Source organism: Eumetopias jubatus, unplaced genomic scaffold, assembly GCF_037043125.1.
Source record: "Eumetopias jubatus isolate StellerSeaLion01/CBP00866 unplaced genomic scaffold, mEumJub1_p1.0 scaffold_8, whole genome shotgun sequence".
In the NCBI taxonomy this organism is placed as follows: Eukaryota; Metazoa; Chordata; class Mammalia; order Carnivora; family Otariidae; genus Eumetopias; species Eumetopias jubatus.
In genome coordinates, this window is record NW_028274814.1 from 67,535,408 (window position 1) to 67,552,122 (window position 16,715).

A 16,715-nucleotide genomic window follows, 5' to 3' on the forward strand; every position below is an offset into this window, starting at 1 on the left:
CCTGAAGACTCCACCAAAACTCTACTAGAACTAATCAATAAATTCAGTAAAGTTGTAGGATACAACATGCAAAAATCTAATCAATGAAGTCAGTAAAGTTGTAGGATACAATATGCAAAAATCTGTTGCATTTCTGTATACCAATAATAAACTATCATTTACATGCATAAAAGCATGCAAATAAGAAATGGACACAGATATTAGAATTAGCAATTTACAATTGCATAAAAAAATATCTAGGAATAAATTTAACCAAGGAGGAGAAAGACCTGTACACTAAAAAGTATAAGATACTGATGAAAGAAACTGAAGACACAAATAAATGGAAAGATATTCCATGTTTATGGATTAGAAAAATTAATATTGTTAAAATGTCCATACTACCCAAAGCAATCTACAGATTCCATGCAATTCCTATCAAAATTCCAATGGTATTTTTCACAAAAATAGACCATACAATACTAAAATTTATACGGAACCACAAAAAGACCCTAGCTAAATCAATCTTTTTTTTTTTTTTTTTAATGATAGGAGAAGTATTCTCAAGACCCAAAGGTAAAAAACAAAAACAAAAGACCCTTATCTTTTTTTTTTTTTTGCCAGATGGTGACATAGGCATTTTATTTATTTTTTAAACTTTAAAAAAATTTTTAATTTCTGTATAGTTGATATACGGTGTTATATTAGTTTCAGATGTACAATACAGTGATTCAACAATTCTGTATATCACCCAGTGCTCATCAGGACACGTGCGCTTTTTAATCCCCATCACCTATTTCACCAATTACTCCCACCCACCTCCCCTCTAGTAACCATCAGTTTGTTCTCTAGAGTTAAGCGTCTGTTTCCTTAGCCAAATCAATCTTAAGAAAAATAAAACTGGAGGCATCATACTTCCTGGTTTCAAAACTACATTAAAAAGCTATAGTAATAAAAACAGTATATTGGCATAAAAAGATGCACAGATCAACGGAACAGAATAAACACTCCAGAAACAAACCCACACATATATGGTCAATTAATTTACAACAAAGAAGCTGAGAATACAACAATGGGGAAAGAAGAGTCTCTTCAAGAAACGGTGTTGGGAAAACTGAACAGCCACATGCAAAAAAAATGAAACTAGACCACTACCTTTCACCATACACAAAAATTAACTCAAAATGGATTAAGTCTTTAATATGAGACCTGAAACCATAAAACTCCTAGAAAAAAACATAGGCAGTAAGCTCTTTGACGTCAGTCTTTGCAATGAGTTTTTGGATATGACACCAAAAGAAAAGGCAACAAAAGCAAAAATAAGCAAGTGGGACTAGGTCAAATAGCAAAGGAAACCATCACAAAATGAAAAGGGCAACCTATGGAACAGGAAAAAATATTTGCAAATCATATATCTGATAAGGGGTTAATATTCAAAATATATAAAGAACTCACATGACTCAATAGCAAAACGCAACAATCCGATTAAAAAATGAGAAGAGGATTTGAACAGATATTTTTCCAAAGAAGACATACAGACGGCTGACATACAGAAAAGGTGTTCAGCATTCTTAATCATCAGGGAAATGCAAATCAAAACCACAATGAGATCTCATATCACACCTGTCAGAATGGCTATGACCAAAAAGACAAGAAATAACAAGTATTGGCAAGGACGTGGCAAAAAGGGAACTCCTGTGCATTGTTGGTGGGAATGTAAATTGGTACACTCTGAAAACATTATGGAGGTTCCTCAAAAAGTTAAGAATAGAACTACCTTATGACTCAGTAATTCTACTTCTGGGTACTTATCAGAAGGAAATGAAAACACTAACTCAAAAAGATAAACTACCATGTTTACCACAGCATTATTTACAAGACCCAAGACATGGAAACAACCTAAGTAGCCACTGATGGATGAATGCATAAGGAAAATGTGGTATATATACACAACGGGATATTATGCAGTCATAAATAAGAAGGAAATCCTGCTATTTGCAACAACATGGATGGATCTTGAGGGTATTATACTGAGTGAAAAAGACAGCGAACAAATACTATATAATTCCACTTATATATGGAATCCAAAAACAAGCAAACAAACAAAAAACAAAATCAAAGATACAAAGAACAGACTGGTGGTTGCCAGAGATGCGGGGTTTGGCATGGGTGAAATGGGTGAAGGCGGTCAAAAGATACATATTTCCAGTTAGAAAACAAGTCATGAAGATGTAATGCACATCATGATGACTAGTTATTAATACTGTATTGTATATTTGAAATTGCTAAGAGAGTAGAATTTAAAAGTTCTCATTACAAGAAAAAAAATTATAACTGTATGGTGATAGATGGTAACCAGACTTGTGATTTCACAATATATATATATATATATATATCATATCACGTTGTACACCTGAAAATAATGCTTATCTATATTATTATCAATATAATTCAATTATAATGCTAAAAAAGCAGGAAAAAGAAATGGTGTTAAAAATACTAAAATATAAAACTTCTTCCTTCCTTCCAAAAAGAACCACATAAAAACCCCCCAGATTAAATTCCTAAAAACAAACAAAAACTTACAGGTTGCACCATACTTAATAGTGAAAGAACAACCAAATGCTTCCCCCTATGATCAAGAACAAGACATGTCCACTCACTTCTTTTTAACATTGCACTAGAGGTTCTAGCCAATACACTAAGTAAAAAAGAAAAAAAGAAATAGAAGTTATCCAGATTGAAAAGAAACAAAACTGTCTTTATTAGCAGACGGCATGCTCTATGTAGAAAATCTGATGAGTCTACAAATACTCTACTACAGCTAAAAGTGAATTTAGTAATATTGCAGTAAAACTACAAAATACAGCTGAGAGCAATTAAAGAAGACCTAAATAAAAGGTGAACTATACCACGGTCAGGGGTCAGAAGACTCAATATTGTTTAGATGAAAATTTTCCATATATTGATCTATAGATTCAGTGCAATCTCAAACAAAATCTCAGCAGTTTTTTCATAAAGAAATATTCTAAAATTCATGAGATGGCAAAAGACCTAGAAGAGCCAAAATCACTTGAAAAGAATAAAGTCAGAGGACTAACACTAGCAATCTTCAATATAAAACTATATTAATATATAAAATTATAGTAATCAAGATAGTATGAGATTAGCATGAAGACAGACCAATAGATCAATGAAATAGAATACATAGTGCAGAAAAAGACTCACATATATGTGATCAATTCATTTTCAACAAAGGCAGAAATACAGTTTAGACCCAATAGTCTTTTCAACAAATGGCACCTAAACAATTGCTCATATAAATATATTTATATCTTTTAAAAGAAACTTCAGTCCACATCTTGCAATATATACAAAATTCATCCCAAGTGGATGGTAGACCAACTATAAAATCTGACACTTATAAAACTTCTGGAAGAATATGTAATCTTTGTGACCTTAGAGTGAGTGACCAGAAAGATTTCTTGGATAACCATGAAAAGCACAATCCATAAAGAAAAAATTTATAATTAGACTCCATCAAAATTAAAAACTGTTAAAAGAATGAAGAGATAGAATACAACTGGGAGAAACTATTTCCAAATCATGTATCTGGAAAAAAAATTAAAAAAGACTTATACCCAGAATACATAAATGTCAAAATTCAATGACAAGAGAACAAAAACCCAAATAAAAATGGGCAAAAGAACTATAATGAGCTATCACCTCACACCTGTCGGAATGGCTAAAATCAACAGCACAAGAAACAACAGGTGTTGATGAGGATGTGGAGAAAAAGGAACCCCCATACACTGTTGGTGGGACTGAACACAAACTGGTGCAGCCACTGTGGAAAACAGTATGGAGGCTCCTCAAAAAATTGAAAATAAAACTATCCTACAATCCAGCAACTGCATTATGGGGTATTTACCCAAAGAATACAAAAATACTAATTCAAAGGAGTACATGCACCCCTATGTTCACAGCAGCATTATTTACAACAGCCAAACTATAGAAATGGCCCAAGTGTCCGTTGGCTGATGAACGGATAAAGAAGAGATGGTATATACACACAATGGAGTATTACTTTGCCATAAAAAAGAATGAAATCTTGCCATTTGCAATGACATGGATGGAGCTAGAGGGTATTATGCTAACAAAGTCAGTCAATCAGAGAAAGACAAATACCATATGATTTCATTCACATGTGCAATTTAAGAAATAACACAAGTGAGCATGGGGAAAAAAGAGAGAGAGGCAAACCAAGAAACAGACACTTAACTATAGAGAACAAACTGATGGTTACCAGAGGGGAGGTGGATGGGCAGACGGGTTAAATAGGTCATGGGGATGAAGGAGGGCACTTGTTGTGATGAGTGCCAGGTGTTGTAAGTGTTGAATCACTCTTTTGTGCACCTGAAACTAATGTTACACTGTATGCTAACTAACTGGAATTTTAAATTATTTTTAAGGGCGCCAGGGTGGCTTGGTTAAGCGTCTGCCTTTGGCTCAGGTGTTGATCCCGGGGTCCTCAGATCGAGTCCCACATCAGGCTCCCTGCTCAGTGGGGAGTCTGCGTCTCCCTCTGCTTCTGCCCCTCCCCCCTGCTTGTGTGCTCTCTTGCTCTCTCGCTCTCAAATACACAAAATCTTTAAAAGTATTTTTTTAAAAAGAAAAAATGGGCAAAAGATCTGAACACATATTTCACTAAAGAAAACATAGGGATGGAAAATAAGCACATGAAAAGATGTTCAACATCATTAGTCATTTGGAAATGTAAGTTAAAACCACAATAAAATACTACTATAAACCAATAGGCTAAAATTCAGATTGATCAAATATTAGGATGTGGAGGAACAAGAACTCTCATACATTGCTGGTGGGAATGTAAAATGGCTCAGCTATTTTGTAAATAGTTTGGCAGTTTCTTAAAAAGTCAAACATACAACTACCATATCATCCAGGCATTCCACTCCTAGGTATTTATTTACCCAACAGAAATGAAAACATGTTTGTACGCATATGATCATAGCAGTTTTATTTGTAATAGCCAAAACTCAAATGTCCATGACCAGTTGAGTGAATAAACAAATTAAGGTGTATCCATACAATGAAATACTAGTCAGCTATACTCAAACACACACCCCCCACACACCTTTTGATACACACGACATGGATGAATCTCAAAAGATTAAAGCTCAGTAAAAGAATCCAGAGGAAAAGCATATATACTATATAATTTATATAAAACTCTAGTTAAAGTTCAATATAATCTATAGTAACAGAAAGCAGATCACCGGTTACCTGGGGACTAGAAGACGGTTGGGGAGGGGTCAGAAGTACGGATTACAAAGAGGCACAAGGAAACTTTGAAGGTAATGAATATATTCATTATCTTGATTGTGATGATTTCATGATGTCAAAACAAGGCAAAACTTAAATGGCCCTTAATAAAGCTGTTAAAAAATGAATAAACAAAACTGGTACATTTATACAATAGAAATCTATGTAGCAATTTTAAAGAATGAAGCAGGGTTAATATATACCAAACATTTCCAAGATGCAGGGCTAAAGGAAAACAAAGTGCAGGGCACTATACATAATCTGCTACCATTTGCAATTTTGTTTTAAAAAAGGATACCGAACCAACCCATCTCATAATTGTTTCCATATGCATAGAATATCTCTGGAAAGAGACCCGAAAATTGATGAGAAAGAGAGATAGGGAGAGAAGGAGGGAGGGAGGAGGAGAGAGGACAGGAGAGTGAGAGAGAAGGAAAGAGGGAGAGGGGGAGTAGGCTGAGATTTGGTGTGGAAGGGAAACAGTTTCCACTACATACCTTTCTGAACTAGGATTTTTTCCTGCACAAATGTACCACTTTTTCAACAAACATAAAATGACCTATTGATTCCATTTTGGTGAGCTCTGTCCTATAGAACACTTATGCCAGGGCCCCTGGGTGGCTCAGTGAATTAAGTGTCTGGCTCCTGATTTCGGCTCAGGTCATGATCTCAGGATCATGAGATCGAGCCCCACACCGGGCTCCATGCTCAGTGCAGAGTCTGCTTGAGATTCATTCTCCCTCCCTCTCCCTTCCCCCACTCATGTGCATACGCGCATGCTCTCTCTAAAATAAATAAAATCTTTTTTTAAAAAGTCTCAGGACTATTAATGTATTTAAAATTGACCTATAATTGACATATAACTCAACAAAGATTTTTTAAAAAATTATTTATTTATTAAAATATTTTGTTTATTTATTTGAGAGAGAGCAAGAGTGGGAGAGAACGCAGAGGGAAAGAAGAGAGAGAAGCAGGCACCCCGCTGAGCAGAGAGCCCTATGCCGGGTTCTATCCCAGGACCCTGTGATCATGACCCGAGCTGAAGGCAGACGCTTAACCCACTGAGCCACCCAGGCGCCCCAAGATTTTTTAAAATTTAAATAAACTATGTTTCAGTTTGTATGGCCACTGTAATAGATGTGAAAGCATGATAATTTTAAACTGGACTTAAGATGACACTCACCCTTTTCCGCGCTTCAGATTTCTGGAAGCACTCGTGCTGTATGAAAGTAGCTGCAGCAGAAATTCTGGGGGGCGGTGTGTGGTCTGCATCGAGCATACTCACTGCTCGCTCCAGAGTCATCTCCATGTCTGCATTCCTAGACAAACAGTCACAGATTCAGCAGAATTCCAAACCTGCTCCCTCCCGCCTACCAACCTGATTCTCCAGAAATGACTCCGCTAATATCCGAAAGCACCTAGAACATCTGAGCATTGGCTTCTCTTCCCCCAAAAGAAAAATCAGCACCTGAAGATCAGAAGGTACAGGAAGCTAGCAGAAGAAATATTCCAGCTCTGGTCAGACTGGCCTCTGAAAATGTCACCGAATTGAGCAGAATCATAATATATACCAAAGAAAGAAGATGAAGTCTGTTTAAGATAAATATGTGTAGTATGATAATTACATACTAAAAGGTCACTTTAAAGGCACAATGTGTGGGGTACCTGGGTGGCTCAGTCAGTGGAGCCACTTATAAATACATACATACATAAATACACACATACATAAGTAAGGCACAAGAAGACTTTATGTGGAACTTAAATTTGATCTTAGAAATTAAAAATTATTTCTACCATGGTAATGTTACATCTGTGGACGAAACACCTTCCCTCAATAATCATTAGATTTTTCTCAAAGCTGCTCAGAATCTGTTATTTCACCTAATAATGAGTTTTAAAATAAGCATTCAAAAAGTTTTCTAATAAAAATAATAGTATGTAAACAGTAAAAGCCAGTAAAATTGAGTTTGTTTTGTTCAAATAAGGCATGCTGTGACAGAATCCATCAGGAAAAGTAATGATTAAACATAATTATAATATGCTTTTTTTTTTTAAGATTTTATTTATTTATTTGACAGAGAGAAACACAGCGAGAGAGGAACACAAGCAGGGGGAGTGGGAGAGGGAGAAGCAGGCTTCCCGCAGAGCAGGGAGCCTGATGCGGGGCTCAATCCCAGGACCCTGGGATCATGACCCAAGCCAAAGGCAGACGCTTAACGACTGAGCCACCCAGGCGCCCCTATAATATGCTTTTTCTTAAAGAAAACAATTTTGTATCCATTCTGTCACCATTTGCTTTGCCACTGCAATGACATTTGGTTTATGTCTATCTAGTAGTGTACTTTTGTCCTTTACTAATTGTGGGTATTTATAGTGATGATGAAATCTGATGCAGTCTGACACAAGAGAGGATAATTTATAGAGGACAAATAAAATTGCCACTTGTAAAACAGTAACTCCCAAATGCCTCATCGAACTGGTTTTTTCTTCCCTTTTATTTCTGCCTGGAGGGTAACTAAGTTAAGCAACCTATTATAACTGTGGATGTTAACACATTCATGCTTCCTTAAGCACTGACTCAGAGAAAGCAGACTCAGGATGGCAACATCTTAGAATTGTGGCTAAAAACTTGCCTTAAAGGTATCCTAGGACTTTGGCTTCAAAGAGAGTTACACCTAATTCATTCCTGGTAATGGAGAACAAAAAGATAGCTTGGCAGGGTACTTTCCAGTACTTGCTAACAAGCACAATGAATACAGGCATACCATGTTTTATTGTACCTTACTCTACGATGCTTTGCAATATTGCTTTTTTATTTTTTTATTTTTATTTTTTTTTAAAGATTTTATTTATTCATCTGAGACACAGAGATAGAGAAAGCATGAGCAGAGGGAGAGGGAGAAGCAGGCTCTCCGCTGAGCCAGGAGCCCAATGTGGGGCTCGATCCCAGGACCCTGAGATCATGACCTGAGCCAAAGGCAGACGCTTAACCATCTGAGCCACCCAGGCGCCCCACAATATTGCTTTTTTAAAAATTTGAAGGTTGTGGCAACCCTGTGTCAAGCATGCCTATCAGTGCCATTTTTCCAACAGCATTTTCTCACCTCATGTGTCTGTGTCACATTTTGGTAATTCTCACAACATTTCAAATTTTTTTGCTATGGTGTTCGGTGATCAATGATCTTTGATGTTACTACTGTATTTATTTGGGGGGGGTGTCATGAACCACACCCACATAAGATGGTGAACTTGACTGATAAATGTGTGTATTCTGACTGCTCCACCAACCGGCTATTGCCCCATCTCTCTCCTTCTCCGTAGGGCCTCCATATTCCCTGAGACACAGATTGAGCCACTTAATAACCCTACAATGGCCTCTAAGTGTTCAAGTGAAAGGAAGAGTTGCACGTCCCTCACTTTAAATCAAAAGCTAGAAATTATTACGCTCAGTGAGGAAGGCACATTGAAAGCCAAGAAAGGCTAAAAGCCAGGCCTCTTGCACCAAACAGCTGGCCAAATTGTGAATGCAAAGGAAAAGTTCTTCAAGGAAACAGAAATTTCACTCTAGTGAACAGGCAAATGATAAGAGAGTGAAACAACCGGGGCACCTGGGTGACTCAGTCGGTCAAGTATCTGCCTTTGGCTCTGGTTGTGATCCCGGGGTTCTAGGACTGAGCCCGGGGAATGGGGCTCCACACTCAACGGGGCGTCTGCTTATCCCTTGCTCTCTGCCCCTCCCCCCCAACCCCGCTCATGCTGTCTCTAGCTTGCTCTCTCTCAAGTAAATAAATCTTAAAAAAAAAAAAAAAAGGTGAAACAACCTTATTGCTGATATGGAGAAAGTTTCAGTGGTCTGGAAAGATGATCAAACCAGCCACAACATTCCCTTAAGCCAAAGCCAAAACCACAGCAAGGCCCTGACTCTCTTTAATTCTGTAAAGTCTGAGAGGTGAGGAAGCTGCAGAAGAAAAATATGAAGCTAGCAGAGGTTGATTCATAAGGTTTAAAGAAAGAAGCCATTTCCATAACATATAAGTGCAAGGGTGAAGCACATTTTAAAAAAAAACAAACCTATTTATTTATTTGAGGGAGTGCGTGCAGGGTGGGGGCGGGGAGGGCAAAGGGAGAGGGAGAGAGTGTCTTAAGCAGACCCCTCACTAAGCGCAGAGCCTAAGCAGGGCTCAATCTCACAACCCTGAGATCAGGACCTGAGCCGAAATCAAGAGTTGGATGCTTGACTGCGCCACTCAGGCGTCCCTCAAGGTGAAGCACTTTTAAAGATATACATTTTTTTATTTTTTATTTTGTTTTATCTTTTATGAGAGAGAGAGAGTGCATGCAAGTTGGGGGGGGGGGAGGGAAAGAGGGAGAGAGACAATCTCAAGCAGACTCCATGCCCCGGCATGGAGCGTGGTACAGGGTTTGATCTCACGACCCTGAGATCGTGACCTGAGCCAAAATCAAGAGTCAGATGCTCAACTGACTGAGCCACCCAGGCACCCCTAGGTGAAGTACTTTTATAGAAGCCACAGCAAGTCATCCAGATCTTGCTAAGATAATTAATGAAGGTGGCTACACTAAACAACAGATTTTCAAGGCAGACAAACCAGCTTTATAGTAGAAGAAGATGCCATCTGAGACTTTCATAGCTAGGGAGGAGAAGCCAATGTCTGGCTTCAAAAACAGGCTGACTCTTTTGTTAGGTGCTATTGCAGCTGGTGACTCTTAAGTTGAAGCCAATGCTCACTGGCCATTTCCAAAATTCTACGGCCCTTAAGAATTACGCTAAATCTACTTTGCCTGTGCTCCATCAATGGGACAACAAACCCTGGATGACAGCACATTTGTTTGCAACATGGTTTACTGAATATTTAGCCCACTGTTGAGACCCACTGCTCAGAAGGAAAAGATACCTTTCAAAATATTACTGTTCATTGACAATGCACATGATCACCCAAGAAATCAGATGAAGACATACGATGAGATTAATGTTGTTTTTATGCTTACTATCACAATATCCATTCTGCAGCCCGTGGATCAATGAGTAATTTTGGCTTTCAAGTCTTACTATTTAAGAAATACATCGCTTTGGCGGTACATATACTAAAATTGGAACCATACAGTGAAGATTAGCATGGCCTTGCATGAAGCGATCTACAGTTTTTATAAGTCGGGAATAAAAGGCACAGCATAAGTACAGCCAATGGTACTGTAATAGGGTTGTATGGTGACAGATGGAGCTACACTCGTGAGGAGCACAGCAGAATGTATAAACTTGTTGAATCAGTATGTTATATACCTGGAACTAATGTAACATTGTGTGTCAACTACACACACTCAGATAAAAAAAATTAAAAAAAAAATACACTGCACAAGGCTATAGCTTCCATAGATAGTAATTCCTCTGATGGATTTGGACAAAGTAAATTGAAAAGCTTCTAGAAAGGATTCACTATTCTAAGTGCCATTTAAGAGCATTCCTGATTCAAGGTGCCTGGCTGGCTCAGTTGAAAGAGCAAGTGACTCTTGATCTTGGGATCGTGAGTTTGAGCCCCACGATGGGTGTAGAGATTATGTAGATAAATAAAACTAAAAAATAAAATAAAATAAAGAGCATCCTGATTCACAGGAAGAGATCAAAATATCAAAATTAACAGAAGTTTGGAAGAAGTTGATCCCAAACCTCAGGATGACTTTGAGGGGTTCAGGGCTTCAGTAGAGGAAGTAACTGCAGATGTGGTGGAAATAACCAGAGAGCTAGAATTAGAAGTGAAGCCTGAAGATAGGACTGAATTGCTGCAATCTCATGATAAAATTTTAAAAGAAGAGGAGTTGCTTCATATGGATAAGCAAAGAAAATGGTTTCTTGAAATGGAATCTACTGCTGGTGAAGATGCTGTGAAGACTGTTGAAATGACAATAAAGTGTTTAGAATATTACATCAACTTAGTTGCTAAAGAAGCTACAGGGTTTGGGAGAATTGTTTCCAATTTTGAAAGAAGTTCTCCTGTGGGTAAAATGCTATCAAACAGCATCACATGCTAAAGAGAAATCATTCATGAAAGGAAAAGTCAATCAATGGGGCAAACTTCATTGTCTTTTTTTTTTTTTTAAGATTTTATTTATTTGACAGAGAGAGACACACAGTGAGAGAGGGAACACAAGCAGGGGGAGCGCAGAGGGAGAAACAGGTTTCCTGCCAAGCAGGGAGCCCGATGCGGGGCTCGATCCCAGGACCCTGGGACCATGACCTGAGCTGAAGGCAGACGCCTAACGACTGAGCCACCCAGGTGCCCTGTAAACTTCATTGTTTTATTTTAAGAAATTGCCACACCCCAACCTTCGGCAACCACCACCCTGATCAGTCAGCTGCCATGAACAATGAGGTAAGACCCTCCACCAGGAAAAAGATGACCACTCTCTGCTCAGATGACGGTTAGCATTTTTTAGCAATAAAGTAGTTTTACATTAAGGTATGTACATTGTTTTAGACATAATGTTATTGCATATTTAATAGATTGTGGTGTAAACATAACTTTTATGTCCACTGGGAAAACAAAATATTCATATTTGCCCCACTTTACTATGATATTCACTCTCTTGTAGCCGGCTGGAACCCAACCCACCATACCTTCGAGGTATGCCTGTAAATTCTCTCATATCAGGCTAGCCCACTAATACATGTGTAGATACGAGCGTATGTATGTGTAGTGTTGTGAATGGTGTGTTTGTGTGTGGGTGGATGTGACACAGGTGAGGAGGTAAGAGTAATGGGACTCATGACTAAAAACCAATACCCAGTGCTTCTGATACACCATGTTCAAACATACCAGTGTTAACTCATGAGTATAAGAGTATTAAGAAGGAAGTAGAACAGTTCTGGCATCTGTACTGAGAATTATATAATGATCTCATGTTTTAAAGTTATGCCTCAGGAGCCAATTTAATGGATAAAAATGTAGGTTATTACTATTTGAGTCACTTTTATTTGGTATAAACACAGCTTTTAAAAGAGATGAAGGGGCGCCTGGGTGGCTCACTTGGTTAAGCAGTTAAGCGTCTACCTTCAGCTCAGGGCATGATCTTGGTCCTGGGATCAAGCCACATGCTGGGCTCCTGGTTCAGCGGGGAGCCTGCTTCTCCCGCTCCCTCGGCCCCTCCCCCCACTTGTTCGTGTGCTCTCTCTCTCTCTCTAATATATAAACACAGTCTTTAAAAAAAATAAATGAGACGGAAATATTTTATATGCATGGACTCCAGTGCCTTTACAGAGAAATCAAAACTCTAATACTCTCCATCTCGTGGCAATTTTAAGTGTTTACCCTCTAACACTACAGGTGTTTTAACTGATGAAGGATCACTTGTAAGAATAGCCTTCTTATGCAGTCTTTTTTTTTTTTTAAAGATTAAGCCTTTAATCCATTTCATAAGTCATACATGACTCAGGAAAGTTTGAATTTCCCAACACTTGTAACACCCACAAATAATTCCATTATTCTAATCCTTTATTTTCCTGAACATGATTCACAAAGCGGCTCTGCATCCACGGCTAGTCAACCCTGCGCTACTTCACTTTATCACTAAAAACAACTCCCAAACCAAAGGGAGACTTCCTCTTTAAGAGGGTCTGCTACAGCTGTGAGGGTGTCGATTTTCCATTTTGCGAGCATCTGTGAAGTCCAGCTCTGGAACACAGCATACATTCTGACCCCAGTCTGGCTCCATCTTCTTGCCATCTGCACCCACTCCTTTCCCTCCTCTGACCGCCTACCCCATCCTCCAGCTACACTGAGCTTTAATCCTTCTCTAAACACTGCATGCCTCCTGATGAGCTGCTCTGATTTTTCCAGAAAGCCCACCGTTCTACCCCATTCTTATCCATTCTTCACGACTCAATTCAAGTACCAACAGCTCTGCGAAATCTTTCCTGTGTCCCTGTCCCCAGCTAGAGCTTTTCTGAATTTCCTCCTCTATCCTCCCACAGCATTCCTCCCCTCCTTCCCTCTCTCTCTTCTTCCCTCCTTCCTACTTCCCTTCCCACTCAATCACAAAACACTTCTTGAAGCCTGCGGAAACGTGGCTTGTGAGATGGGGCCGGAGGGGGGGTGGTGGTGGAGAGGACAGTCAGGAAGAGTAGTTGCCCCTGGGCCCCCTTATTACCTGAACACATTCTCCAGAATTGAGTCTTTTTAACAACTTTAGATAATGTTAAAATGATGTCAGTGTAAGTTGAAAAATGCCAAGAGGAAGCAGTGTAAAGTATCTTTGGTCAGAATAGATGATACAGGAAAAAAATAAAAAATGGTACTTTTTTGTGTGTGCAATCCTTCAGCAACCAGCGTTCTTGCTGGCTAACAATGCAGCCCTGCCCCGGCATGGTTCCCAGATATTATATATATTAATAGGGCTACATCTCAGAGGGCCAAACGAATGTGAGATGATGAATGGAAAGCTCCTGGGTGTTGTCAGATGCTCAGGAAATACAAATTCACCCACTTCACAAAGATTTAAGTGTGATGAAAGAGCACTGCTTTGGGAATATGCCTCTGGCGTGGGTATGTGTTCCCAGAGAACATTTTGAGGGAACTAGAAGAGTCTTAGTGGGGCAATAAAGCCTTGAACTGGGCCATTAAAAATGGAAATGGAAAGAAAGATATAGTTCAAAGATATCTGAAGAAACAAAGAACTAAAGACATTGGTAATTAAGAGAATGTAGAAGATTTTTTTCTGCTCTGTGCCTCTCTATGTCATGAACTTGATCGGTAATCCTACTAGGGATCCAATCTCTCTCCATGGGCTCCATCTACTAATCTTAGAGCACAATGCTCTTTTGTTTTCTGAATTCCCATCAGCCAGCACTTGATGATGTGACTTATTTTCTTTTTCACCAATCCTGTCCTAGACCTACATATAGTCCATTCCATTTTCTATCTCTTGCAGCGCTGGGTACACTGGAGGAGCCTGACATTCATTTGCTGCACCACCAGTCCCCGACAGGTACAAAAATCGTATTTTCAGAAGAACAGATCTGGAATGTTTCACTTGGTAATTTCTTAAACCTTTTTTGTCAGTCTGATTTAGACCAGATATTGATTTTCTTTTCACTCCAATGTCTTGGTTTTCAGCTGCCTTAGTAACTGTCTGACCGGCCATTCTTCTTTTGGAAAGAAAGATCCATTGTTTAATACTTGATGTTATTATGTAGGTTTATGATTGTACCTACCTACGCTGTAGGAATGTTCCACATATAGGAAAGAACTCTTCTTTACATGTGGGACTTTCACTAGACATTTAAAAAAAAAAAAAAGTAGATTCCAAAAACAGGGGCTGGATAGGTTTGAAATGGGAGAGAATACAGGGCAAAGGAGAACACAGGGTCCCGGAAACCAGGACTCTCAGGAGGCGGCCCCGGGAGCTGAATTGCCATGGGGCACACCTCAAAGGGAAGAGACGCGGACACCAGAGACATAGGCGTCAGGCAGAGATTCCACCTTGAGGACTTACTTTCCTCATTATTGGAAATACCGCTGACCCCCTTTCTCCTTTTACAGAGAGAGCAAAAATTTCAAGAAGAGTTCATTTTTATGAATTCTGGTCTCTAGTATGGCAACTTTGGGAATTGTCAAGAATAGATTTCTTACTCTTTATTTTAAATTTCTTGACCTTCAAGTGTTCCTTCTATCATCTCTCACCATGCATTTATTTAGTGCCTATAATGGGCCTGCCTCTGTTCTAGGGTACTGAGAATATAAAGACAAGACATTCACAACAGGTTCAAAGTCCAGCGGGAAAGGCGTAAGAAACGAACAACCACAATGCATTAGTCTGGCAGACACACCCACACCACGCAGTTATCTGGGGCACCTAGATTGTGAGGGGAGTGATCAGGAAATAGGCAGGACCTGAGCTACATCCAGAACCATGAGCCAGGCAAAACCAGAGCTACTGCGGGAGTGGGGGCGGGGGGGAAGAGAGACAGACAGACAGAGACAGATGGAAATAGATATAGATAGGTGGGAGGAAGGAAGAAAGAAGGGACAAAGGCAATACACGAATGAATACCTGTTAAGTGAAGAGGTTCCAAGTGGTTTGTTTGTATAGGGGGTGTGTGGGGGGATGGTGGTGAGAAAACATGGAGGGGAACGGACTGGAGTGATAAGCAGAGGTGAAAACTCGGGCTGAGCCACGTGTGCCATGCTGGAAAGTATGAAAACTTGGTGGAATTATGCAAAGGTTACAATTGAGGCAGAGAAAGAATTAGATTTGGAAAGATCATTCCAAGGGTCAGAGAAGAGTTCTGAGGGAGCAAGACCAGAGGCACAGAGATGTGTGCAATGGAGACGGACAGAAGGTAATAGTTTAAGGCCCGTTAGGGAGGCTGAAACACAGTGATGCGGGACTGGGGGGCGTTGAACATAAGCATGACTTCCAGGTTTGTAAGGGACAGGACTTCAGCTGGAGGAGATGGTTAGGAGTAGAGGGTAGGGAGGAAATAATACATTTATTTTTTGATATACTGAGTTTGGGATGCCCAGGAGGTTGCTAGAAATACATGCAGATCTCAGTAGAGCTCAGGATAGAGGACAGTTCTGAAAAAAAAAAACTTGGGGAATCACAAGGGTACGAATGTAATAAATGGACCTCTCCGGAAGAGAGCCTAGGCTCAGCCAAGGGTTACTGAAGATGACCTCTCTGGGCATGCAGAAAAGGGGCACGCAGAGAAGACGGAGACACAGCTTGAGAGGCGGGTGGAAAACCGGAAGAGGCTGGTGCCCTGGAAGCCGAGGGAAGAGAGAACTTCACAGACAGTGCTGTCAACTGCTACCCAAAGGCTGAGGAACATAGGGACGGAATATGCGTCTGCTTTGGATGTAGCAAAAAAGCAGTCACTGGTACATCTGTGAGGACGATGCTTCGGTTAAATGGTGGGGATGGAAGCCAAAGTGCAGCAGAGTGATGAGAGATTGGGAAGTGACAGGTGCCTCAAGAAGCACGGGGGCACAGAGGTGGAGGAAGAGAAGAATGACAATTGTCAGAGGATGTGGCATGAGAGTTGTTACTGCTAAAATCACTTTGTGAAAACTGTGCCAAGCACAAATCCTAGAACATGGCAGGTGTTTAAGAAATTTTAAATTATCCACTTATAGGCCTTGATTAGCTTTTTCCTCCATAAATAATGACCTCATGCATTTTCTTCTTTATAAGTATGTCCATAGTGACAAAGATCTACATTCTATAAAAGGCTTTAGGACTTAAAAAAAAAAAGATCTGCATTCTATAATAAATGTTAGAAGTCTCATGCTCAGTTTTGTTTCATAAAAAATATTTCCTGGGGCGCCTGGGTAGCTCAGTCCGTTAAGCATCCGACTCTTAATTTCAGCTCAGGTCATGAT

At 39.6% G+C, this 16,715-nt stretch overlaps 1 protein-coding gene across 1 annotated transcript in view; it reads right to left on the reverse strand.

The window, feature by feature from the left end:
- Positions 1-16,715, reverse strand: part of PKP2 (plakophilin 2) — a 91,756-nt gene that overhangs the window by 58,133 nt on the left and 16,908 nt on the right. Inside the window, exon 4 of the mRNA XM_028113214.2 lies at positions 6,506-6,641. Coding sequence (XP_027969015.1) covers positions 6,506-6,641 — 136 coding nt within the window. The remainder of the gene's footprint in view (positions 1-6,505; positions 6,642-16,715) is intronic.